Source organism: Lampris incognitus, chromosome 15 (genome assembly GCF_029633865.1).
Source record: "Lampris incognitus isolate fLamInc1 chromosome 15, fLamInc1.hap2, whole genome shotgun sequence".
NCBI lineage: Eukaryota > Metazoa > Chordata > Actinopteri > Lampriformes > Lampridae > Lampris > Lampris incognitus.
The window spans coordinates 41,198,630-41,226,108 of NC_079225.1; the positions used below are offsets into that span (position 1 = coordinate 41,198,630).

General features: G+C 48.2%; 2 protein-coding genes across 2 annotated transcripts in view; both read right to left on the reverse strand.

Annotated features, from left to right (window-relative positions):
- katna1 (katanin p60 (ATPase containing) subunit A 1) lies at window positions 1–16,771 on the reverse strand. The gene is made up of 11 exons (XM_056294787.1): window positions 16,685–16,771; window positions 13,510–13,707; window positions 13,202–13,341; window positions 11,365–11,560; window positions 10,930–11,045; window positions 10,041–10,146; window positions 9,444–9,602; window positions 4,469–4,595; window positions 2,409–2,543; window positions 1,625–1,751; window positions 1–963 (listed from the first exon to the last, which is right to left on the reverse strand). Exons 2-11 carry the CDS (start codon window positions 13,669–13,671, stop codon window positions 765–767), a joined length of 1,467 nt encoding a protein of 488 aa, XP_056150762.1. The 5' UTR covers window positions 13,672–13,707; window positions 16,685–16,771; the 3' UTR covers window positions 1–764.
- Window positions 16,245–27,479, reverse strand: part of ddx51 (DEAD (Asp-Glu-Ala-Asp) box polypeptide 51) — a 15,095-nt gene continuing 3,860 nt past the window's right edge. The window contains exons 7-17 of the mRNA XM_056294223.1: window positions 27,360–27,466; window positions 25,203–25,311; window positions 24,846–24,991; window positions 23,852–24,068; window positions 22,848–22,963; window positions 22,609–22,725; window positions 21,794–21,895; window positions 21,192–21,255; window positions 18,418–18,552; window positions 16,685–16,788; window positions 16,245–16,407 (exon numbers count right to left, since the gene is read on the reverse strand). Coding sequence (XP_056150198.1) covers window positions 16,245–16,407; window positions 16,685–16,788; window positions 18,418–18,552; window positions 21,192–21,255; window positions 21,794–21,895; window positions 22,609–22,725; window positions 22,848–22,963; window positions 23,852–24,068; window positions 24,846–24,991; window positions 25,203–25,311; window positions 27,360–27,466 — 1,380 coding nt within the window. The remainder of the gene's footprint in view (window positions 16,408–16,684; window positions 16,789–18,417; window positions 18,553–21,191; window positions 21,256–21,793; window positions 21,896–22,608; window positions 22,726–22,847; window positions 22,964–23,851; window positions 24,069–24,845; window positions 24,992–25,202; window positions 25,312–27,359; window positions 27,467–27,479) is intronic.

Consider the following 27,479-nt stretch of genomic DNA (forward strand, 5'->3'; position numbering starts at 1 on the left):
TTAAGATTTTGACATCAACTATCTGGGTAGTGTGCTATCAGGACAACCACATGTTCCCATAATTACAGATAGTCAAGTGCATAGAAAAATTGGAGAAACGGTGATCTAAAACCTAAATTAGTATCTAACATCATTTGATACAAAGATATTGTTTTGTTGGATACAAACGATATCGACGCCGACAGCCAACATGTAGTATAAGCTGGACCTGGAAATGTTAAAGTGGATAAATAATAAAAATTAAAATGTAAATATGCAAATATGCTGCAAAAAAAAAAACCAAAACAAAAAAATTTGTTTACCCATTTATTCCTATCGCTGGAAGTTCTGGTTTTTCTCCCACATATAGAAAATGATTCATGACCACTGCAGGAACAAACACAAAAAGCTATCTAAAACAAATGACCTGACAAAGGGAAAGACGCCTCGATTCCTGACATGCACATCTGGAGATGAGACTTCAGTAAAAGGCCAACACGGTGAAATGACCTCCGATCTTGGTTTCCACAATCCCGGCTCATGCAAACAAGGAGGTGGCGAGATGCTGTTTTTCTAGTGCTCGTATTTACTGAGATGCGATCGTAAGAAGGTGACGGAATCGTATATCGTCAGGTGGATCAATAATTTAGGAAACAAATTCAAGTCTAGACATACAGAGCCGGGACAGAAAGCTATAGTCACGCCAGCTACTCAGCTTGATGCCGAGATTTGCACCAACTGAGTGATTGGGGTGGGGGGTGGGGGGGGGCCTCCGCCGGGCGTTCTCAGCAGGATCCAAACTCCTCGATCCACTTCTCGTACTTCTCCAGGTCGGCAGCCGACACCGACTTGGACACTTTCTTTAGGGCCGACTCAAAGTCTTCCATGGTTGTAGGCATGTGCATTTCGTCCCGGGAAATGTTGCGAATCTCCTCGGGCGTCAGGCCCTCGATCCTTCGCCGCATGGCCATCAGGGAGGCGTCCCTACAGTGGCAGGGGAGAGAGGGGTCTAAATGTGGGGAAACGGAGCAACGGCTGGTACCATCAGGTTAACTGAAGGATTTTGTTTTGGTTTTTTTGTTTGGTTTTTTTCAGGGTGGATGGTGAGAATTCTGCTCCCGAGACCGAAGGTCAACTCCAGGTACCGATCCAAGAGATGATGTTTTAGAATGGCCATTTTTTTTTTTGGTTGGATTTTTCTCCCCAACTGTACTTGGCCAATTACCCCACCCTTCCGAGCCGTCCCGGTCGCTGCTCCACCCCCTCTGCCGATCCGAGAAGGGCTGCAGACCACCACACGTCTCCTCCCATACATGTGGAGTCGCCAGCCGTTTCTTTTCACCTGACAGTGAGGAGTTTCGCCAGGGGGATGTTTGCTTTAAGTGTAAATACAAATGTTCAACTTGAACAATGCGGTCAACTGAGTCTTTTAGGGGACTTCCCTTTTCCTGGTAGCAGGGGGGAGATTTTGTAGTTGCGCATAAATTGCTTTTCTACTTCGGAACTTGCAATTTCGACGATTTCTCTGCACAAAACCAACAGACCAGTCTGACGGCACATTAAAGGTGTGCAAGTGAAAAGGGATGGCAGCTTTCTTTACCCGTCATTAACGTCTATCAGAGCTCATCTTGGTCAACAAACTCACCTGCACACGTTGGTGATGTCCGCTCCGGAGTAGCCCTCCATCTGTTCCGCTATCTTGTCCATATCCACGTCGCTGGCCAGCTCCAACTCCTTCAGGTTGATCCTCAGCAGCTCCACCCTCCCCTTGGCTACACACACACACACACACAATTAAGTAGGACAGGGGAATCAATTATTTTTCTGGTGCCCCTGGGGCCACAGTATACACCCTAACACCAATAAGGTTTTACCAGTCACCTCTGCTATTTAACTTTTTTTTTTTACATGGTGGTGCTGGTTGCGTGGCTCGGGTCCTGGGCTGTTCAGACCCTGCTTGGCATCCTCCTCCTCATATGTTTCATATATTTTATAATTCTGTTATCCTCTTTCAATTGCTGTGTTGTGTAAATTGTGTAAACACAACATCCATTGCACACCTGTCCATCTTGGGAGAGAGACCCCTCCGCTGTTGCTCTCCCTGAGGTTTCTTCCTATTTTTTCTCCCTGTTAAATGTTTTTTTTTTAGGGAGTTATTCCTTATCCGATATGAGGGTCTAAGGACAGGATGTTGTGTCGCTGTAAAGCCCCTTGAGGCAAATTTGTGATATTGGGCTATACAAATAAAACTGACTTGACTTAACAGCAAGCTATATTTCCAAGTAGTCAGTTTAACGGCAGTGTCCGCTCCTGTGATTTCTACTGTAGTTCTTCGAAACATCTCCACAGTCAGGAGCCCATGGAGATGCCCCAGTCAGGAGCCCATGGAGATGCCCCAGTCAGGAGCCCATGGACATGCCCCAGCGTACCAGAGGGCAGCGGGATGTAGATCCTCTTCTCCAGCCGTCTTCTCAAAGCCTCGTCGATGTCCCACGGGAAGTTGGTGGCAGCCAGCACCATCACCATCTTGGAGGGGTCGTCGTTCTCCGACGTGCCACCGACCCCTGCAGTGAGAACAACGAAAACCCCAAATCAAGAAAAAAAAATAAAATAAAAAGAAAGCTGGAATGTTTTGACCGGGTAAGATGGCCACTGGTGCAGCAGCGGCGGCAACACGTACACGTTGGAAACAACTCTAGCCGGGAAAAACACTGGAACATGATGCCGATGTGGCCGTGACAGTCAATATGACTGCAGAACAGTGTTCCCATATAGTTCCCATACAGAGTGATGTAGTTGGTAGTACATCAGACTGTCTGTGTTAGCGTTGGTCCCAGGATCCATTTTTACAAGGGTGGGAACTGCCACAACTGCACACCAGCCATAATGGCTGCCACACTTCATTTGCAGTCCCGGAGGGTCAGTGTCGGCGGGTCTGTTTACTGACTCTGTCCAACAGAATCACATCATCACGGCATTTAAAATGGATAAAATAATGCAAAATCTTACAAACGGCAGTGTCAAATGAAGAAAACGTGCAACCTTTATTTTTGCATCATATTTCAAATATTTTGCTCTTGCCTTCGTTTCACAAAGGGTCAATTCTTAAAGCTTCTCTGTAAAATGGTGACTATCACTTTATCGTCTCTTATATCAAAAGGGTTTACATTTCTCTGTTGGCTGTAGAACCACCTGTCTTTCCATCGACACCCGCCATCGCCGTCAATTCATGTTAATTAATGCTTCATCGTGTTACTGCAACGTAATGGGCATAATTTTTATATGTGTCTCGATACCAACAAAACATTTTTAAAACAATTGTTGGCCAACACCAGTAAGCTGACTGATATATTGTACACCCACACTGTGTACTAGATATACTATTGTTAAATACATACGAGTTGTATGACTAGTTAGTGATATACACCGATCAGCAAAACCATTAAAACCACTATGTGCATGGGGAGTGAAGGCTAGCCTGTCTGGGCCGATCCCACGGAAGAGCTACTGGAGCTCAAATTGTTGAAAAAGTGAATGCTGGCTATGACAGACAGGTGTCAGGACACACAGTGCATCACAGCTTGCTGCGCATGGGGCTGCGTAGTCGCAGACCGGTCAGAGTGCCCACGATGACCCCTGTCCACCACCTAAAGCACCTACAATGAGTATGTGAGCGTCAGAACTGGACCATGGAGCAGTGGAAGAAGGTGGCCCGGTCTGATGAATCATGTTTTCTTTTCCATCATGTGCACAGCTAGGTGTGTGTGTGCGCCGTTTACTTGGGGAAGAGATGGCACCAAGATGCACTATGGGAAGCAGGCAAGTCGGCGGGGGCAGTGTGATGCTCTGGGCAATGTTCTGCTGGGAAACCTTGGGCCCTGGTATTCATGTGGATGTTACTTTGCCACGAGCTCAAGGTGTTGCCTTGGCCTCCAAATTCCCCAGATCTCAATCCGATCGAGCATCTGTGGGATGTGCTGGAAAAACAAGTCCGATCCATGGAGGCCCCACCTCGCTACTTATGTACAGGACTTAAAGGATCTGCTGCTAACGTCTTGGTGCCAGATACCAGAGGACCCCTTCAGAGGTCTTGTGGGGTCCATGCCTTGATGGGTCAGAGCTGTTTTGGCAGTACGAGGGGGACCTACACAACATTAGGCTGATTAGGTTTTAATGTTCTGGCTGACCGGTGTGTATATATCCACTCTTGCCCTGGACTGGACCACGACATGTTAACCAGTAAATTCATCAGTATATAATGCTCTGGACTAACATGAGGCAGATGCCATACCTCCATCTTCTAAATTCATTTATTCAGTTATCTTCAATAATCAGGGATTCATAGGCTGAAATATCTTCAGTTACTTTCTGTTCCTTGTTGTTTGTGGGCTGTCTTCTATTGCCTAATCTTTAGCTGTCGCAAAGATCTGATTTTCCACAGGGGATCCTTGAAAAGTCTGACCCCATCTTAACATTGTTTTGACTGTACCGTCCATCTGCACCAGTAGCTCCGCCTTGACCCTCCTGCTGGCCTCGTGCTCCTCTGAGGTTCCTCTGCGGCTGCACATGGAGTCGATCTCATCAATAAAGATGGTAGTGGGGGCGTAGAACCTCGCCTGGGTGAGGGGAAAAAAAAAACCATAGACTGTATTGTCTCTCCCATTAAATTTCATTATTGCATTCAATGAGGTACAACAACAGTAAAACAGCAGAAACAACAGGGTGTATGTGACAAATGTCGAATAAACAAGCATGAAGCTTCACATGCTTCCAATGTTTTGTATGTTTGCATTTTTCAACCCTAGAAAAGAAAAAAAAAAGGATGGCTGTGGCGCCTTCGACGTCACCCACTGGTTTCTGAAGGGGCATTTTGAAGCCTAAAATTTGGCTTTATGCACTGCACCGTTTTGTAAGATGAGGGGGTCCAAAATTGCAAATTTGGGCAACGCAGTGCAGCGTTGGTGGTAGAGGCTTGCCGGAGACAAAACTCCAGCCCAGCCCTGACCCGTGGCGTTCAAGCCCTGGCCCGGCCCTGCCCCATGGTGTTCAAGCCCTAGCCCAGCCCTAGCCCAGCCCTAGCCCAGCCCTAGCCCAGCCCTAGCCCAGCCCTAGCCCAGCCCTAGCCCAGCCCTAGCCCAGCCCTGCCCCATGGTGTTCCAAGCCCCGGCCTGGCCCCAGCCCGATAAAGTCTGCAATTTTTCAGCCTGAGCCCGACACCAACATCACTTTAAGCTCCCTCTGACACGCACCGTCTCCGACGCATGTCCTCGCCGATACACACAAACACGGCATGGTGAACCGTCATGTGTAATGCCCACGTATATGCGTATAATATAAATAATAATGCATATAACAATATTTCATACAGTGGCCTATACGTGCTCTGCCTGTACGTGGGAAGTTAAATGAGTCCCAAGTTATAGATATTATACGAAAAGGCCCGAGCCCGGCCCGAACTGACTCCGCGTGTCGGGACCCGTCGGGATCGGACCGGCTTGCAGACTTCTAGTTGGTGGAGCTGGGGGGGAGACCACCCTCACACTGTGTGTCAAGACTCGACATTAGCCAACTCGACCCCAACAACCAGGAGAAAATGTTTTTATGGAATTTGGGTTTAAAAAGGTAAAAGCTGGAAATTCTCTAACTGACCTACATCGAAACATTTTTAGGGCGCCAGCCACCTAGTGGCCCGGTTGGGATTGCAACTTAAGGCGCTTCTGTATTGGCCTCAGCTCGGTTAAGGGAACTTCCCTTGACAAAATTCCTCCTTTCAGAACACCCTGCAACATCACCAACACAGACATCGCTTCCTCAGTGTTACCCTGGTAACGTAAACTCCTTGGATACCCGTTGCTGCTACCGTGGAAATGTTACACTACTGAAATAAAATACCGAATATGTTGAAATAAAAACGGATACCGTTACAAAACTTATTCTATTGAAATGTATGTACAAGATGTATGGTGTCACGCCTAAAGAGATTAATGTTATACAGATTTACAGCTTATTATCCAAAATTATACGTCGATTATTTACAGATTATTATTGTTATTACGTAACGATATCATTCTTGATAACACCATACGGAGTAGGTGTAGCTTCCCCTGGGTATAATCTACTATACCCAGGATGAGGATGTGCACATCCTCGATAGGGAGGAACGCTGGTTTGAACAGGGAGGCAAAGAGGCCATCTATGTTAAGAGGGAACGACCATCCCTGAACTGGGGCGTGTGTGTGTGTGTGTGTGTGTGTGTGTGTGTGTGTGTGTGTGTGTGTGTGTGCGCATCTGTTGCCATCTTACAATGCTGTGATTGTAACCATTCCCTAATCCTCTGTGAATAGTACACATCAATCCATCCATTATCCAAACCGCTTATCCTGCTCAGGGTCATGGGGATACTGGAGCCTATCCCAGCAGTCATTGGGTGGCAGGATGGGAGACACCCTGGACAGGCTGCCAGTCCATCACAGGACACACACACACACACACACCTAGGGACAATTTAGTGCATCTGACTCAACTGACCTACATGTCTTCAGGCTGTGGGAGGAAACTGGAGAACCCGGAGGAAACCCACGCAGACACGGGGAGAACATGCAAACTCCACACAGAGGACGACCCGGGACGACCCCCAAGGTTGGACTACCCCGGGGCTCGAACCCAGGACCTTCTTGCTGTGAGGCGACTGGGCTCACCACTGCGCCACTGAACAGCACACATGTCCATTATAACCCTAGTTAATGGTCACACCCACATTTGCATATGAAACTGGTCACTGTGCCTCTGTATTGTTTATAAGGGTGGGGGTACCTGCAGTCAGCCGAGACTGGAGAGGTCACTTAGATGAGCGATGACACGTGTTCTCTCAATAAACGCTGTAGCCACATGAACTGGTTCACCTTTTCGGTGATCGTGTTCACCAGTTTGCATATTCAAAGACAGGAGAGAGGCCAGTGTAAGATCCGTTTGCCAAATGAAATCGAGCCGTAACACGACTGTGCATCACCGGAAAATGGACGTCAGTGAAACGCGCTCTTGCGACCCGTGTTTACATTACTTAGAAGTAAAAGTTGTGTATTTTTCCAGATTACGCTGATGGATCCCCATAACTTGATATGGGAGTGAGTAGCCTTGGCAGGACAGTGGTGTATTTACTTTTATTCACACTTGAATGTTGGTGCCCAGGGGAACAGCCAAGTGTTAACACACCACTGGCGCTGAAGTGGCATATCACATGACACGGTGACGCTACGGTCTAGTTAAAAAAAAAGAAAAGAGGCTATAAATGCAGTTGCAAGAACAATACTTTCTACTCATATCTTGGGATTTTCGATTTGAAGCGGCAATACATGTTCTGCTTATCGGTTAACTACCACTCCTTTTCCCTCCGTTTGTCTGCGGATGTCTCTGCCTCTGCCTCAGCGAGCGAATCCACAAGGAATGGATCGCGGCCGCTGATAACACCACGAATTGTGCATAACCGCCAACCGCCGTCTGCCCCATCTCGAGGTCCGATTCACGAAAGATATTGCACATTGCGTCCGACTGCAATTACCCATGTGGCAAAGTATTAATGGAGGCTTTGCACCGAGAACCCAGTAGGCGGGTTTAACGTCATCCTTGATGTCGTCAAGTATACAGCAACAACTGTTTGACCTGGCGACCCGCATCGGTCTCAGTTCAACCACAAGGTGATATTCTCCTCTGCTCACGAGCACGCCTGGCATGACGGTGCCGCCACCTGGGAAGTCTGGGCGTCCGTTCCCACGACTCTCTGAAGACGCTAATAATGTTCACTCTAAACCGCATGTGGCTATTAGTGCTGGTGTTTGTGAATTGGGCTTTTTTTTTTTTTTTTTTTTTTGCAAGGCGGTTCATTTGCATATAAAGGGGCCAATCGTGTTGCCAAATGTATGCATATTGCCTAATTTGAATACGTGCCGACAGCATCAGACACCGAGCGCAGTTAGGGGGCGATTTCACCGTTTGCGGGCGCTTTGAGAATTATACGGTTTTGTGTTGGTTTTTTTTTTTTTTTTTTAGTCCAGGTTTAGCGGCCACAAGTGACGCTAAGATTTTCACTGGGAGTGATGAAGAAGGACAGGATTAGGAAGGAGTATATTAGAGGGACCGCTCAGGTTGGACGGTTTGGAGACAAAGCAAGAGAGGCAAGATTGAGATGGTTTGTACATGTGTGGAGGAGAGATGCTGGGTATACTGGGAGAAGGATGCTGAATATGGAGCTGCCAGGGAAGAGGAGAAGAGGAAGGCCAAAGAGGAGGTTTATGGATGTGGTGAGGGAGGACATGCAGGTGGCTGGTGTGACAGAGGAAGATACAGAGGACAGGAAGAGATGGACACGGATGATCTGCTGTGGCGCCCCCTAATGGGAGCAGCTGAAAGTAGTAGTAGTTTAGCGGCCACAAAAGCCACGCAACTCTTTTGTGAATTCGCCAGTGAGTGTTTTGTCAGAGTGATTGTTACTTGGGCTGCTTTTGTTTGGATTTTTTCCCCTTTTCCCTCCCCCAATTGTACCTGGCCGATTACCCCGCTCTTCCGAGTCTTTCGGGTGCTTTTTTTTTTATGTTTCACCCTTTTTCTCCTCAGTTGTACTTGGCACATTACCCCACTCTTCCGAGCCGTCCTAGCCGCTGCTCCACCCCCTCTGCCAATCCGGGGAGGGCAGCAGACTACCGCACTCCTCCTCCGATACATGTGGAGTCGCCAACCGCTTCGTTTCACCTGACGGTGAGGAGTTTCGCCAGGGGGACGTAGCGCGTGGGAGAATCACGCTATCCCCCACGAACAGGCGCCCCGACTGACCAGAGGAGGCGCCGGTGCAGCGACCGGGACGCATACCCATATCTGGCTTCCCCACCCACAGACACGGCCAATCGTGTCTGTAGGGACGCCCAACCAAGCCGGAGGTAACACGGGGATTCAAACCAGCGATCCCCTTGGGGTGCTTTAAGTGTCCGCTCTCCTTCATGCCTCTTGGCGCATGGCTGACCAATCGTGTAACTTCGGTGACGCTGTTGGTCACCAGCGGGCCGATCGTGTCAACCTGATCCCTCAGTCACAGCAGTCTAACATGTCTGTAGGGCTGGCCCGCCGGTCTGGTGCAGCCAAAACGGTTCCTGGCCTTTGTTCCTTTGCTCTCATTACAAAAGATTTAGTGCTGTCTGCTGACAGATACAGGGATACAACGATAGATTGGAGGGACCATTCTTAAATGGAAATTTTGCTCACATCCTTGTCCCCTCGCTTAAACTTCCCAAGCCCTACAAATGATCAACTCACCTTCAGTACTTTGCCAGACTTAAGGGGCCTGCACGGTAACCTGAGGTGAACAGGGATACGGTGCTGAGCTGAAACCATGAGGACCCCCCCCCCCCCCGCCCCAGAAGCCGCCAGACTACAAATCCAACCACTCGTAAGATGTGACATTTCAGAGATCTCACCATTTCAAAGAGCAGGCGGACCAACTTCTCGGACTCCCCTCTGTACTTGGAGGTAAGCGTGGAAGAAGACACGTTGAAGAAAGTTGTTCTGCACTCTGTGGCCACCGCTTTGGCCAGGAGGGTTTTCCCTGTGCCTGGAGGACCCACCATCAGCACCCCCTTAAAATGAATTGTATTAACGATAAGCTCTACATTCATGGTGACTTATTGCAATTCTACACCAATCATGTCGCTTATTTTCTACTGCGTTTCAGGATTTTACTCGATGTGAAAAAAAAAGAGAGCTGGGGGAATAGCAGGGATGGTGATCGTCTGACGTGGCTTTGCATTTTGGTAATTCAAGATGTTCTTTGCAGCAATAAATATCAGAATGACCGCACTTATAGTGACTCATAACTAGCTTGTCATGGCAGCTTTTGTGGTACGTGATACTGAAACAGTATATTTCAGTGGTTCAGTCAGACTAGATACCAATACTTTAAGCACCTGGAGCCCATCAAAAGCCGTTTGCGTGCTTTTCCATCCACAGGTAGTTTCAATTATCAGAAACACGAGAAAATAAGTGAATCGAGATTTACTGCCGAGCTCTTTCGTTACCTTCCACGGTCTTCGTATGCCTTTGAAGAACGCCGGCATCCACATTGGGAGAACAACTGCTTCTTTCAGGAGCTTTTTGGCATCTTCCAAATCTGCAATGTCATCCCTAAGGAAAGAAACTGCCGGTTATTCAGAGATTACACTTCCAGGACTAAACTAGTGGTATCGGCTGAGGCCTTTTGCTGTTCTAACAAAGTCTGTGAATACGACTGTGCCCGTGCTTCTGCAGGATCAAGTCAAGAGCGAATTAAGTCGGTAAGACAGACGAGAGCCTGCAAACTGTTAAATAACTGGCTGCTCTGACCTGGACGCTCCGATGATCTTTTTTGTTTGTTTGTTTGTTGTTTTACGTGTCAAAATTGACAATAAATTCCCTACAGACACAATTGGCCGTGTCTGCGGGTGGGAAGCCGGATGTGGGTATGTGCCCTGGTCACCTCTGGTTGGTCAGGGCGCCTGTCCAGGGGGGAGGGGGAACTGGGGGGAATAGCGTGATCCTCCCATGCGCTACGTCCCCCCGGCGAAACTCCTCACTGTCAGGGGAAAAGAGGCGGCTGGTGACTCTACATGTATCGGAGGACGCATGTGGTAGTCTGCAGCCCTCCCCGGATCGGCAGAGGGGGTGGAGCAGAGACCGGGACAACTCGGAAGAGTGGGTTAATTGGCTGGAGACAATTAGGGAGAAAAAGGGGGGGGGGTCCCCCAAAAAAAAGACAATAAAAAAAAAGTACTTTCTTTCAGTGGCTTGGGAGAAAACTTGAGTATTGAGTATCTATAAATTTGACCCAAACTGACTTGAAAGAAAGTGCAGAGGATCTGTGGACAGGGGGGACAGTGTTTGTACTTGGATAATGTCAAGGGAGAGAGAGCGAGAGAGAGACAGACGCACCATTTAACACTGGGATTCTGGGAAATGATGTCTCTCTCCAGGGCCTCCACCAGGTCTTTGTCATATCCTGAACCGTCAAACTTCTTCACTTCCGTCTCCTGAACGTCCGCTTTGTTCTGGAAGGCAAACGAACCGATGTTATTTTTACACGTGATGCCTGCAGTCCCCTCTCCATTCCCTCTCCACCGAAAACTGGAATGACCGGCTTGGCATTGACTGGGTAAACACACACACACACACACACACACACACACACACACACTGTGAATACTGTTTAGTCAACCATGCAAATACTTTTTGTTTAAGTGCCTTAAGCAACACGACAACCGATAACACTTATCAGGGCTCATTTTCTTGCCAAAATGACTTGTTCAAAACAACCCAAAAACCAAAAGACAAACCCTTCTTGGCTCAGACCACCATCCAAATTGTCACCTTGTCATCCTTCGATTTCCCGGGGGCTTCCTTCGCCTCCTTCCTTTCTTTGCCCTTGGGCGCTTTGCTCTTGTCTCCATTGGCCCCGCGTGCTGCGTGCCGCTGTTGTGAGCGTACGCCCACACTGAGGCGGTTGTTATGAGGTTTGCCGTCCTTGTAGGGGTTGGCAGGCCTCCTTGCCGGGAAGGTGGGCGATCTTTTAAGAGAGAAGAGAGATGGCAGAGAACGGCAGGCTGAAGTGTGTGAAATCAAACATTCTGCTTCATTCAGCAGCACAAGTATTTCCCCGATAGGACTTCTAGGCGGGGACGCCGCCGTCCAAGAAGTGTTTTAAACTGACCCCTTAAGTCTTGCGAGTAGCATCTACCATGGTACATTCAGACTTTTGCTAAGAGACATGGAAACTGTGAATAAATGGGTCTGAAAGTGGAGCCAGCAGACCCCCCAACGGAGATTCCTGGGGTTTCCCTTGCAAAATGAGGACTCGTTTCATTTAGCCATGAGGGCATTATCCAAATCCAAAAAAGACATGCATGTTAGGGTAAATACTCCTGTCTGTGCCCCTGACCGACACATGGCAGGACAAACTGGAGTTGGTCCCCGGGTGCTGCACGGCGGCTGCTCGTGACACAGCTACGACGGGTTAAATGCAGAGAAAGAAGGGTGTCCGGGTAGCGTGGTGGTCTACTCCATTGCCTACCAACACGGTTCGAATCCCCGTGTTACCTCCGGCTTGGTCGGGCGTCCCTACAGACACAATTGGCCGTGTCTGCGGGTGAGAAGCCAGATGTGGGTACGTGTCCTGGTCACTGCACTTGTGCCTCCTCTGGTCGGTCGGGGCTCCTGTTCAGAGGGGAGGGGGAACTGGGGGGGAATAGCGTGATCCTCCCATGCACTATGTCCCCCCGGGGAAACTCCTCACTGTCAGGTGAAAAGAAGCGGCTGGCAACTCCATATCGGAGGAGGCCTGTGGTAGTCTGCAGCCCTCCCTGGATCGGCAGAGGAGGTGGAGCAGAGACCGGGACGGCTCGGGAAGAGTGGGGTAATTGGCCGGATATAACTGGGGGAAAAAGGGGGAAATTCTCCCCCCAAAAAAGAATGTCCCTCTCAAGGGGATTAATGAAGTAGTAAAAAAAAAACAAAACAAAACGGTTTCCCGTTTGGGGGAAAATGTCTTATTCCAAGTCTTGTGATCATCCTGTGATGGCCTGGCAGCCTGTCCAGGGTCTCTCCCCGCCTGCTGCCCAATGTTGGCTGGGATAGGCTCCAGCATCACCGCCACCCTGACAGCAGGATAAGCGGTTCGGGTAATGGACGGAAAAACAAAACAGGATATTTCTAAAAGCGGCAGACTCCAAGTGAAGAGCAACTCAGCAACAGAGGGGCACATATCAGGGAGGTTAATGGGATTTGTAAGCCACCTTTCCAGAGGGCAGAACAGGAACAAAAACCGTCTCGCACCAGGCACTCAAAGCAGTGCTAATCTGACTCATATGACCACCTCGTCGAGTTATTGAGCGCAGACAAACAGCTTATACAATCAAACACACACCAAATTGTGTGCGGAGGGGGTGGACGGTGAAGCGGAGACACCCCCCACTTATTCGGTATAAATGAAATTAAAAGGCAAAATATGCGGTTTATCAAACGATCCCGACTTCAAACCCACATTAGGGTCAATCAAAAGACCTGTGCAGGACTCTCGTCGGAAAAACGACACAGAAAACCCTGAGTGAACAAACGAACGTGGAAAGTCTTTTGATAAAGCATGTACGAGGGAGCCAAAAAGCTGGAGATTGTGGAAAACAAATCAAAAATCACATCCAAAGGGTCATACCTCGGCTCCACATGTATGGGTCTTAAGTCGCTGTCATCATGGTGGCTTGGTTTGGGAGCTGCGGTGTCCAGTTGAAAACTCTCCAAAGTGGACATAATTTCCTGCACATGTTTATTCTCTTCGCTTATTTCTTGCCACAACTGTTGGGGAAAATAAAAAAGAGGCAAGAGTCAAAGCAAACGAGTAAGCGTCGCTTACCGATGGGATTTTTTTGTTGTTGTTGTCGTATCGTTTCCTGTAATTGTTACTACTGTGACAACCTTTTCTGAACCACAGAAACAAGAACGTACACGTTGTGTCAAATGTACCTGCTGCCACCGTTGCTGATAACTGCAGTCGCACACGGTGTACACATACTTCTTAATTTGCTCCAGTACTCCCTGATAGAAGACACTGGCCGAGTTGTAGTTTCCCAGCAAGGCATACTCTCTTGCCAGCTTCACATTCTCGTTGATCTCCCGGAGGTTCATCCCGGATGTGGCAGCTGGACAGCAGCAAGGTTGGCACTTTGCAAAAAAAAAGAAAAAGTAGCATATTAAATATCTGCTGCTTGTGCTTCTAGCTGTTTTTTAAACTGCCTTTAGCGTATCTTTTTTATTACATCCGCTTCTCTCTGACGTGAACCACGGTGAGCTGCATTTGAAGGGCCCCATATAAATTACATTAGTTAGACAGACAGTCAGACAGATACAGTTAGTTAATATATACTATTATTAGTTTGTTTGGTCTGACTGTCATTTCATCTGGCCAAGAAAAGCAGAAACTTCAGATAATAACTTGCAGTACGGTTGGGGTTGATTTTTTTTTTTAATTCAAATGATTACTCCGTTATACTAACATGAGGCAAAATGGTGTAATTTCTACTTATCTGGCACAAAGAAGAAGGAGAAAAACACAACACTCACCAACGGCTAAACACAGATTGTGCAGAAGAAGAGAGCAAAAGGCCAATCAGAACTCCAACCTCACACTCAACCGCCAGTCGAAAACACTAAATGACAACGATGACACAATAGAGAGCAGGTAATGACGCACACACAAGCCACGCTCAGACGAAACGGTGCAGCAGCTCAGACGAAACGGTGCAGCAGCTCAGATGAAACGGTGCAGCAGCTCAGACGAAACGGTGCTGCAGCTCAGATGAAACGGTGCAGCAGCTCAGACGAAACGGTGCAGCAGCTCAGATGAAACGGTGCAGCAGCTCAGACGAAACGGTGCAGCAGCTCAAATGAAACGGTGCAGCAGCTCAGACGAAACGGTGCAGCAGCTCAGACGAAACGGTGCAGCAAGTCAGACGAAACGGTGCAGCAGCTCAGACGAAGCGGTGCAGCAGCTCAGACGAAGCGGTGCAGCAGCTCAGACGAAACGGTGCTGCAGCTCAAATGAAACGGTGCAGCAGCTCAGATGAAACGGTGCAGCAGCTCAGATGAAACGGTGCAGCAGCTCAGACGAAACGGTGCTGCAGCTCAGACGAAACGGTGCAGCAGCTCAGAAGAACAGTGCTGCAGCTCAGACGAAACGGTGCAGCAAGTCAGACGAAACGGTGCTGCAGCTCAGATGAAACGGTGCAGCAAGTCAGATGAAACGGTGCAGCAGCTCAGATGAAACGGTATAGCAGCTCAGACGAAACGGTGCAGCAGCTCAGACGAAGCGGTGCAGCAGCTCAGACGAAGCGGTGCAGCAGCTCAGACGAAGCGGTGCAGCAGCTCAGACGAAACGGTGCTGCAGCTCTGAAGAAACGGTGCAGCAGCTCAGAAGAAACGGTGCAGCAGCTCAGACGAAACGGTGCAGCAGCTCAGATGAAACGGTGCTGCAGCTCAAATGAAACGGTGCAGCAGCTCAGATGAAACGGTGCAGCAGCTCAGATGAAACGGTGCAGCAGCTCAGACGAAACGGTGCTGCAGCTCAGACGAAACGGTGCAGCAGCTCAGAAGAACAGTGCTGCAGCTCAGACGAAACGGTGCAGCAAGTCAGACGAAACGGTGCTGCAGCTCAGATGAAACGGTGCAGCAAGTCAGATGAAACGGTGCAGCAGCTCAGATGAAACGGTGCAGCAGCTCAGACGAAACGGTGCAGCAGCTCAGAAGAAACGGTGCAGCAGCTCAGACGAAACGGTGCAGCAAGTCAGATGAAACGGTGCTGCAGCTCAGACGAAACGATGCAGCAGCTCAGACGAAACGGTGCAGCAGCTCAAATGAAACGGTGCAGCAGCTCAGACGAAACGGTGCTGCAGCTCAGACGAAACGGTGCTGCAGCTCAGACGAAACGGTGCTGCAGCTCAGATGAAACGGTGCAGCAGCTCAGAAGAAAAGGTGCAGCAGCTCAGAAGAAACGGTGCAGCAAGTCAGACGAAACGGTGCAGCAGCTCAGACGAAACGGTGCAGCAGCTCAGAAGAAACGGTGCAGCAGCTCAGATGAAACGGTGCAGCAGCTCAGATGAAACGGTGCTGCAGCTCAGACGAAACGGTGCAGCAGCTCAGATGAAACGGTGCAGCAGCTCAGATGAAACGGTGCTGCAGCTCAGATGAAACGGTGCAGCAGCTCAGAAGAAACGGCGCAGCAGCTCAGACGAAACGGCGCAGCAAGTCAGATGAAACGGTGCAGCAGCTCAGAAGAAACGGTGCAGCAGCTCAGACGAAACGGTGCATCAGCTCAGAAGAAAAGGTGCAGCAGCTCAGACGAAACGGTGCAGCAGCTCAGAAGAAACGGTGCAGCAGCTCAGATGAAACGGTGCAGCAGCTCAGAAGAAACGGTGCAGCAAGTCAGACGAAACGGTGCAGCAGCTCAGATGAAACGGTGCAGCAGCTCAGACGAAACGGTGCAGCAGCTCAGAAGAAACGGTGCAGCAGCTCAGAAGAAACGGTGCAGCAAGTCAGACGAAACGGTGCAGCAGCTCAGCAGCTCAGAAGAAACGGTGCAGCAAGTCAGATGAAACGGTGCAGCAGCTCAGAAGAAACGGTGCAGCAAGTCAGAAGAAACGGTGCAGCAGCTCAGACGAAACGGTGCAGCAGCTCAGCAGCTCAGAAGAAAAGGGTGCAGCAGCTCAGACGAAACGGTGCAGCAGCTCAGAAGAAAAGGTGCAGCAGCTCAGAAGAAAAGGGTGCAGCAGCTCAGAAGAAACGGTGCAGCAGCAGCAGCAGCAGCTCCTCAGCTCCACCGAGGGCAGCCGGAACCTCACGCCTCGCGACACGGACCTGTTGCCAAATCTGCTGTCACGCGAACGCGCCAAGCGGCACGCACGCGAATTGGCGCCGCGTGCGCTCTCGTGGGCTGCGTCAAACCAAAGACGTCGCCTGTACAATAACGTCGCAGCTTTTGATCCGCGTTACCGGGTCAAAAGAGACGCACCGCGCCCTTTACTTTAAGGCAAGTTACCCTGCCGGCTGCTTCCCACGCCCCGGCTTGATGGAGTCGCAAACGAAGCGGGGAAACGAGGCCGTACGAGCGAATAACTGATCCCAAATAAAGAGATACCGGCTGTACCTGGAGTTTAGGGCAGTCCGGGGGGTCTCCAGGGCAGTCCGGGGGGTCTCCGCCGCAGTCACCGGGTCTCCGCCGAACTTCTGAGGCGCGCACGGAGCGCCGGGCTGTGGAAGTTATGACGAGTTCCGGTTGTTCCCACAGGGGCGGGGCGAAGGGGCCAATTTTGAATCGCACAAAAAAAAAAAGAAAAAAAGAAGCTTCCCTTAGACCCGTGACGTGGTATTTGTTTTTACTCTTTTGAAATTCTAAACGCGACTAGAAGAACCCCGCTACAATGTAGCGGTTTGGTGATCCACCCGTCTAAACCTCCCTCCTCTTCATCCTGCCAGCTAACCGCCTTCCCCCCCTGCCCCTAAACCCCCCCCACCACTCCAACTCCCTCCCCCCAAATGCTCAGAATCGTCTGAAATGCCGAGAAAAGTGGTTTTTAGCCATTTTTAGAAAATGCATATTTTGCATAATTATGCTTGATTATGCTTGATTATTTTAATGTTCTGCTATTTTTCTGGTCCTCTCTGGAACAATACCTACCACCTCCAAAAAAAAAGTAGGATCATAAGTGCATTTTTGCAAAAATGCATATATATTTTGCATAATGCCAAAACATTTCCAAGTCCCAGAAAATCTTTTTTTACATAGGTGAAAAAATCAAAGATGCTCAGAATCATCTGAAATGCCGAGAAAAGTGGTTTTTAGCCATTTTTAGAAAAATGCATATTTTGCATAATTATGCATAATTATGCATAATTTTAATTTTCTGGGATTTTCCCCTTACTCTCTGAGACAATACCTACCACCTCCAGAAAGAATTAGGATCATAAGTGCTTTGTATCCGGCCAATTACCCCACTCTTCCGAGATGTCCCGGTCGCTGCTCCATCCGGCGATCCCCATCCACCCAGCCATCCATTATCCAAACCGCTTGTCCTGCTCTCAGGGTCGCGGGGGATGCTGGAGCCTATCCCGGCAGTCATTGGGTGGCAAGCGGGGAGACACCCTGGACTGCTAGTCCATCACAGGGCCGACACATTCCCACCTAGGGAGAATTTTAGTAAGGCCGATTCACCTGACCTACACATGGAGAACACGCAAACCCCAAACAGAGGACGACCCCCTAGGTTGGACTACCCCGGGGCTCAAACCCAGGACCTACGTGCTGCGAGACGACTACACTAACCACTGTGCCACCATGCCATATATATATATATATATATATATATATATATATATATATATATAAAATCCAGTGAGTCAAGTAGGCACACATCTTCCTCTATATTTTCAGCTTCTTTTGCAACTTTAGCAGCAGGGGGTAGTGAATGAATATCTTCCTTCCCATCAGCATCGGAAAGACAGGGTTGAATACCATCTCTTTATAACAGCAGAATAGTTATTTTATTGGCCAAAATAAATGACATGAAATACAACAAGAAAAATCTCATTTTGGAAATACATATGACAAGGATGGGCTTGTGTGGTCTGGTCAGGGTCAGCTTCACTTCATCAGGTGTGAATTCCTTTTTTGGTTTTTTCTTTCTGTAAAAAGAAGTGAAAATAATAAATTTTACATATATTGCACACTTTCATTAACAGCAATTTTGACGAATAACGGCAGGTAAGTTTTAAGGGTCGGGGAAGGACACAGGGAAAAGCAGTAATTAAAAAGGAGGGTTTCGGGGCCTTCTCTAAGGTAACAGATTCCCCCAATTATAGCATTTAAAACAGAAACTGTACCTTTACAACAGTGGCTAGCTTCTGCAGTGCCTGTTCGTAGCGCTCCTCCATACTCTGCAAGTTCCCGGGTCGGACTATCTGCTTTCGGATCCCAGGACTGCCTGCATCCTGAACCATCTGAAGGAACTTCCTCTCCTGTGGAATCGCAGTGCAAACGTTTGTGTTTTAACCGCACACACACACACACACACACACACACACACACACACACACACACACACACATATATATATAGTTCTTTCTACATTGTGACCATGACCAGGGTCATTTCCCGGTCGGGTCGGATTCATATCACGCCTGCACCTGGATCCTTACCCACACTGGGGTTACACATTCTACACACACACACACACACACACACACACACACACACACACACACACACACACACACACACACACACACAGTATAGGCTGATGATTTTTATTCACTTTTTGTCATGTAAGCATATTGGGACTTTTTTTTGTGTGGATTTTCTCTCCAATTGTATCCGGCCAATTACCCCACTCTTCTGAGCAGTCCCAGTCTCTGCTCCACCTCCTCCGCCGATCCAGGGAGGGCTGTAGACTACCACACGCCTCCTCCAAAACATGTGGAGTCACCAGCTGCTTCTTTTCACCTGACAGTGAGGAGTTTCACCAGGGGGGCGTAGCGCGTGGGAGAAGCACGCTATTCCCCCCCAACCGACCAGAGGAGGCACTAGTGCAGTGACCAGGACACAGACCCACATCTGGCTTCCTGCCTGCAGACATGGCCAATTGTGTCTGTAGGGACGCCCGACCAAGCCGGAGGTAACACGGGGATTCGGACCGGTGATCCAGGTGTTTGGTAATTGCGACTTATTTTTATGTGTGGATTGTGCTAAATAAACAGATTTGTATTGTTAGGTTTGTCTGCCTCTTCACTTTTTACACACTTTATTGTGCTGTAGATTTCATTTTAAATGAATAAATCCAAGGGAATTGAATCGAGTGCAACTGGACTTGGTATATATCCGTGAAGACGTTTCGCCTCTCATCCAAGAGGCTTCCTCAGTTCGTGCCTTTCTGACTAGACCAAGCTTGGTCTAGTCAGACTAGCCTAGTTAGTCAGAAAGCCTCTTGGATGAGAAGCGAAACGTCTTCACGGATATATACCAAGTCCAGTTGCACTCGATTCAATTCCTTTGGATAACCATGACCTGGATGAATGAGAACATTCACAGACTTAAATGAATAAAATTGCCAATTTTGCCCATTAATCTACACTAAATAATATATAAAAATCAAATAATAATAACTGCACATTATCACCTCTTATTTCAGCTGTATAAGTCAATCCTTGTGTATATAGTATATGAAGATTGTTGAGTTGTAGTGTTGTTATTCTATGGTAAGTATACTGACAGAACCACGAAACCCGAGTCAAAATCCATGTATGTGCAAACCTACATCGCCAATAAACATGACTCTGATAACCCATAATGACAAAGTGAAAACATGTTTTTAGAAAGTCTTTATGCATGCTCAATAATCCAGGTAAGAAAATCACAGAAAGTTGAATCAGTTCATCTGGACACAACCTTTATTGAGAGAAACGTGTCATCACTCATCTAAGTGACCTCTTCAGTCTCACCTGACTGCAGGTGCCCCCATCCTTATAAACAATACAGTGGCATAACGATCGAACCCAACGACCAGTTTCATACGCAAATTACTGACATCCTTGATAGGGAGGAACGCTGATTTGAATGGAATGAATTTAAAGAGGCCATCTATGTGAAGCGGGAACGACCAACACTGAACTGGGGGGGGGGGGGGGGGCTAAGGGCACAGACACACCAAACCGATTAGCGGCGACGAGGGCCGGCTGCTGTGTTGCCTCACGTCGCCTGCCGTCTGGGCCAAAAAGTAGCACTTGAACACACCGCAAAGACTACAGCTGACAGCCCTGATGCGTTAGCTTAGCACTGATTCGCTAAGCTGAACAGCCAATCAGAGTGATCTCTCACACCGACGGGCTCTGCCGATTCAAAATGCTGAATCGGCCGAAAAGCTGCCGGCAGGGGTCCGACTAGTGCCGACAGTGCGGGACAAACCACAAAAATTAGGGTCACAGACGCTCACCGACGGCCGACCGTCAGTTTGGTGTGTCAGGGCCCTAAGAGTACATGTGTTGCCATCTTACACCGATGTGATTGCACCTATTCCCAAATCCTCTGTGAATAGTACACATGGCCAGTGTAACTCTAGTTAACGGTCATGCTAATTTGGATATGAAACTGATCACTGTTCTCAGTCGTTGTGCCACACTGTATTGTTTATAAGGGTGGGGGTACCTGCAGTCAGTTGAGACTGAAGAGGTCACTTAGTTGAGCGATGAAACGTTGTGTCCAGATGAACTGATTCACCTTCCTGTGATCTCAAGGATGATTAAAGCAAAGACGACGCACGCGACCACAGCTTGGAGCGCCACAGAAAAGGGTTTGAATACTTATGTACATGAGACAGTTCAGTTTTTGATCAACACGTTTACAAAAATCTCTAGAAACATGTTTTCACTTTGGGTCATTATGGGTCATTTAGTGTACACTGACGTCCAAAAACGGCAATTTTATCCGTTTAGGATTAAATCTATGACACAAAGTCTGCAGTGAAGGTGTCTGATTACTTTCTGAAGCCACTGTATACCTGTCTGTTATTCCCTCACATCTCTCTCTCTCTCTCACACACATATTGACTTGTCTGTGGGCATTACACAGTGGCTCGTATCTGAAATAGAGAGGGAAATGTTACCTGTATTCCCAGCAGGAAGGTGAAGACCAGGCCCACTTTTCCAGCCCTCGCGGTTCTGCCGGCCCTGTACCAGAACAGATTTCAGTGAATAAGTGAGCGCGGCACGACAAGAGGTGTGTTTCCATCATCTATTTCTGAAATTCAAATGGAACAAAAATACAGAGAAAACAAAAATTGGAAAAAAAGAGTATTAAAAAATTAGTTCAAATTTTTAAACGAATTCAAAAAATAGTTCAAATTGGTTCAAAAATGAGTCCTTGCCAACCATTTTCAGTTTTTCTTTTTGTTGTTTCTGATGATGTGGCACAGGGAGCGCGTTGTTTAAAACCGGCCAGCTTTTATGCAGCTGATTTCTGTTTTACTTTTCAAAAGAACCTTTAACATCCTGACGGGAACGTAGCAACACGTATATGTAAGGATCAGCCAATATTTTCCACATCATGTCACTTTTAACGTCCATCTCTGTACCAACAGCTTGTGGAGGAACTCTTATTTTAGGAATTAAGTTTTGCAAGGGCCATTGTCAAGTAAAAAAAAAAAAAATTCAAGATGGCGGTTATGAAAATGTGGTTTTGGGTAAGTAATGTGATAGGGAGACATACCTGTGGATGTATGTCCGAATGTACTGTGGAGCATCGTAGTTCACGACGTACTTGACCCCGTCGATGTCAATGCCCCTGGCAGCAGCGTCTGTGCTGACCAACCTTTGAAATGATATTGTGTATTGGTATATGTTAGCTAACGTACCTCGACGGGAAATTGTCAGTGGCTGCTCACAAATATTGTTAACGTTGGGGACCCGTCGTCTCCACGACTTTCACCGTAACACTTCCATCCATCCATCCATTATCCACGCCGCTTATCCCAATCGGGGTCGCGGGGATGCTGGAGCCTATCCCAGCGGTCATTGGGCGGCAGGCGGGGAGACACCCTGGACAGGCCGCCAGTCCATCACAGGGCCGATACACACACACATACACATTCACACCTAGGGACAATTTAGTACGGCTGATTCACCTGACCTACATGTCTTTGGATTGTGGAGGGGAAACCTACGTGGACACGGGGAGAACATGCAAACTCCACACAGAGGATGACATGGGATGACCCCCAAGGTTGGACAACCCCGGGGTTCGAACCCAGGACCTTCTTTCTGGGAGGCGACCATGTTAACCACCGCACCACCGTGCCACGCCCACCATAAAACTTGCTTCAAGAAATTAGTTCAGATATAACATGGTGATGTGGGATACAGTAATGTTCTTCTCTTTTATGTCCAGAGGTCATTTAATAGTGAATAATTAGATCTGGAAGATAAAGACCTACTGCTGCGGTGACAGCAGATCCAAGACAGTTGATGCTATATAATGGCACACGCGCGCACACACACACACACACAACACACACACACACTCACAGCTGGATCTTTCCACGCTCAAAATCCCTCAGTGTCTTCTTCCTTTCAGCGGGAGAGAGTCGGGAGGAGAACTCGGCCACCTCCACTCCACCGAAGAGCTGCAGTAGCAGACGCAACCTGCCACAGGAAAAACTGAGTATAATTCACTTGAACTGAAAAATTAACCTCACAACTGACACCCCCCCCACCCAGTATATCATGTTCATGTATCACATCAACAGACTGCTGCTCCAGCCAACCTGTGTGCCGCTTCTTTGGAGTTGGTGAAGCACAAGATGGGACTGAACTTCAGACGCAGGATGAAGTGGAGGATGATGAGGGGCTTTTTGCTGAGCGTGCAAGGCACATAGTATTCCTAGAGAGGAGAACCCACATAAACCAGAGCTGAATCCCCTGTGAGGCGCAGTAAGTTACAAACACTAAAGTCTCCATCGATGAATTTTGAGTAGCAAGCATTGTGGAAAGACACTACATCAGCATCACAAAATTCCTGCTCAATGTCTGGGTGTCATCACGGTTTTAAAGATTTTGATCGATTGATGTACTTTAATCATCCCTGTAGGGAAATTACGCTCCGCATTTAACCCATCCTAGCTGTGTAGGTAGGAGACCAACTCCAGTTCGTCTTGCCATGCCTCGGTCAGGGGCACAGACAGGCGTATCAACCCTAACATGCATGTCTTTCTGATGGTGGGGGAAACTGCAGCACCCGGAGAAAACCGATCGCAGACACGGGGAGAACATGCAAACTCCACACAGAGGATGACCTGGGATGACCCCGAGGTTGGACAACCCCGGGGTTCGAACCCAGGACCTTCTTGTTGTCAGGTCACAGCGCTAACCACCCAAAGGTCAGTGAACTACGGTGCCCTGCAAACTCTCCTTGTTGGAGCTCTCTTCTTGTCAGGCGGGAATTTTTTCCCAGTGGCGCATGTTATTACAGGAACACCTGTGTGCAATGACGTGCCTAAAATGCTGATTATTAACTGAATGCAGAGTAATAGAGCTGGCATCATGTCCTGTTACTCGCCATTGTCAAACTATAACTTCACCTTGGGTCAGCTACTGTCTTGTGCAAGCAGAGGTGATTCCAAACTTTGGGAACTGACGGAAAAAGGATTTTGTGTCTAAATGAAAAGATCCATGGCACACCCATAGAGTGACAATGGAATCAATGGATCAATGGAACTGACAGGTGGTAAACCCCGGTGAGAAACGCTACCACCCTGGTAACCCGACTTACTGTTAGACCTTCAGGGACGATGAATCGCTCCTGTGTTTGGGGCGCGCCTCCTTGTGTGCCAGGATGACCTGTGGCGGTGGCAGATGGGGAGCAGTGACTGTGAACGGAGCTGAAGAGTCTGGGCTGATGGAGGCCCAGCTGCTGCAACTTCTCTGGGTTCTGTGTGAGTGTGGCGGAGAACAGGAGCTTCTGCAGGGGCATCTGGGGTGGGGAAAGGCTGGGGTGGAGTGACAGGAGGTCGGCACGGTCACTGACTGTGTGCAGGAGACTTGGTATGACCTCTGGGGTCAAAATTTGTTAACCAATTTTAGGATTTGAATGCAGTAAACAATACCTCAAAAGTCAGTTTAATCCACAGGGAATCTTTTTTTTGGGGGGGGGGCGTTCCCCCCTTTTTTCCCCCAACTGTACTTGGCCGATCACCCCGCTCTCTGAGCTGTCCCGGTTGCTGCTCCACCCCCTCTGCCGATCCGGGGAGGGCTGCAGACTACCACATGCCTCCTCCGATACATGTGGAGTCACCAGCCGCTTCTTTTCACCTGACAGTGAGGAGTTTCACCAGGGGAATGTAGTTAGTGCGTGGGAGGATCACGCTATTCCCCCCAGTTCTCCCTCCCCCCGAACAGGTGCCCCGACCGACCAGAGGAGGCGCTAGTGCAGCGACCAGGACACATATCGACATCTGGCTTCCCACCCACAGACACGAACAATTGTGTCTGTAGGGACGCCCGACCAAGCCGGAAGTAACACGGAATTCAAACAGGCGATCCTCGGACGCTACCCGGACGCCCCACAGGGCATTATTATAAAAAGAAAAAAAACCAAGAAACATTTTGCTTTGTTGAAAACCAAAACAAGACAGGGATTTCGCATCAATCAAAAAAAAAAAATGGACAAGTGTGGAAACATTTGCTTTTATCCGTCTCTGCTGAAAAACCCTGACAAAGCTCTGACATGTGAAGATACTTGGTACCAAGTTGAAAGCTTGTCGTACCTGGCTGCTGTGATGTGCGTGGGCTCAGTCCTCCTGAAGAGGGAAGTGGCTTCGGGGCCACTTCCTGACCTGAACACCGCCTTGGTGACTTGACCAAGCCAAGACTGATGCATGCTGTCAATCATCCGGTCGGCCTCATCAATTACCTGGGGACAGACGATTAATTGCAAACTGAGGAGTTCTGATATCAGGGTTTCAACTCTAGTGGCCGCTCCCTTGCAGTCATTTCTTTTCACAAATTCACAAACACACTGCCAGTGGCGAGCACTTGTTTGACGTCCTTTCTTTGGCGATGCTAAATTTATCAGACTTTTCCAAAGTGTAACAGTTGAAGGAACGTTGGTTTTAAGAAATTACAAGGAATCTGAGGTGGTCCAGACAGAAGCCAGAGTTCTTGTTGATGTGATCAACCAGTCGGCCAGGGGTCGCCACAACAATGTCTGCCAAACTCCGTGTCATTCCGCCTCTGAAAAATAAAAACAAAACATAATTACACAATCACAAAACAGCTAAGCGGTTTTTCTTTCCCAGTAGGATCCTTCTGGGATGGATATCAGCGTGAAATACAAGGTGAGCGGTGGCTGTACCGACAGGCGTCCAGTGACGGAATAGCGGAAGCTCCGTGTTTTCCCTTTTTGCCTCGTTAATGAAAATGAATGATAAATGTGTAACCACACTTCCATTATGAGGAGTCACAGCCGCTTTCTTATTTTCATGGATCAGGTCTGTCGGCATGGAGCGATTCATTGATCTGGGTCGATTTATCGATTGCCGATTCGATATCATCGACGCAAAGTGAAAACATCGCTCTATGTCATCGTCTTTAAGACACGCCTGGGATGTGAAAATGTTAAAGCTCAACATCTCTAAACCACTGAACATACAGACAGCCTTGCAAATCCAAGGGGATGAAGCAGGGATGTCCATGGTGTATGTTCACAATTGAAAGGTCATCAGGGGCTCTTTCAGTTAACTGATGAAAAGCATACGCACCTAAACCGAGAAGTGTGGCCCTTTATAGTGAACGACGGGAGGTCTAGTTTTATTCTTCTTATTTAAAACAACAGATTGTTTTTCATTTAAATGTCTGGAAGAGCTCAGTAATAAAACTGTCAAATCGCATTTTAGCTGCTTTTTGTGAGTTGATATAAACATAACTGATTGCGTTAAATGGGCATGTGACACCGTCTCATATCGATCACTGGCCCCTGAGTTAAATCGAATTGAAATTGTTTTTTCTGGCAGAGTTTGTGATATCAGAAAATATCATTGTTCAAAGAATCAATATAATGTCGTCTCGTGATGAAACTTACACCCCTACAGGTTTGGTTATAATGACATGTTGAAATTAGAATGCATGCAAGGCTTCAATAGTGATAGTTGAATTTGACTATTAGTGTAAAAGGTTTTGTGTGATTCATGTGGTACACATGTAAAACATGATCTGTACCACTGTTGTAAGTGATCCACCTCTGTTGTTTTTATAGAGGCTTCTTCCAAGAATGATCTTCGAAGAGTGGCAGCCAGGGCTAGGAATTGGTGCTCCTCCATCTGGTGGCAGCAACATTATGGTCTGTGCATGTGTGTGATGCTGTAGGAAGATGCCCACCAATCACCACCATGCCGGCAGCCATACCAACATGTACCCTGGCTCTGCCAAATGATGGAAGCTAAGCAGCTATGGGCTACACTAGTACTTGGATGGGAGACCTCCTGGGAAAACTGAGTTGCTGCCTGAAGTGGTGTTGGTGGGCCAGTCTTCCCTCTGGTCAGGGGGTTCCCCGGTGTCCTGGCAAAATTCCCAACCTGGCTGTCTCCAGCTGGCCACCTAACCAGCCCCCCCCCCCACCATGTAATTCACTCAATGATTCCTCCCTCTCCACCTCAAACTGATGTGTGGTGAGCGTTCTGAAGCAAAATGGCGGCCGTGCCTCACCCTGGTGGGTGCTACACATTGGTGGTGATTGAAGTGAGTTACCTCCTTCAATATGAAGCGCTTTGGGTGTCTAGAAAGTTAAGTTTCTCTCATTAATCCCCTTGGGGAAATTCATTTACTGCAAATTAACCCATTCTAGCTGTGATCTGTGCAGCTACGAGCAGTGGGCTGCCGCCTTCATGCAGCGCCTGGGGAGCAATTCCAGCTCTTTTCCCATTGCCTTGGTCAGGGGCACAGACAGGAGTATTAACCCTAACATGCACATTTCTTTTGAAAAGAGCTATATAAATGTAATTATTATTATTATAATTATAATCAGGAGCCAGTCCTACGCATCAGCAGACTACCATCATTCTCCCTACACTGCCCCGAAGCTGTTTCTGTGTATTCACAGGAACTACAGAGGATGTTATGGTACTTGGCTGAGCAAGCGAGCCGAGGGACGACAGCTGCTAGTACCGTTATGCTGCCTACCAGCGACACAGTGCAGCAGACAAGGGAAACTGACTTGTCATCCCCAGCTGAACCAGAGATAAGTGGCATTATCCCCTGGGGCAACATCTGCCCTCCATCCTCACCTGTTTTCTAAAAGTGAAGCCTGCTCCACAGCAAAGGACTTGTGACCAGCCAGCATGACAACTTTTAGATTGGTGCCCTCGCAGTACGATGTGAATACTCTGTAAACCTGTGTAGGAGAG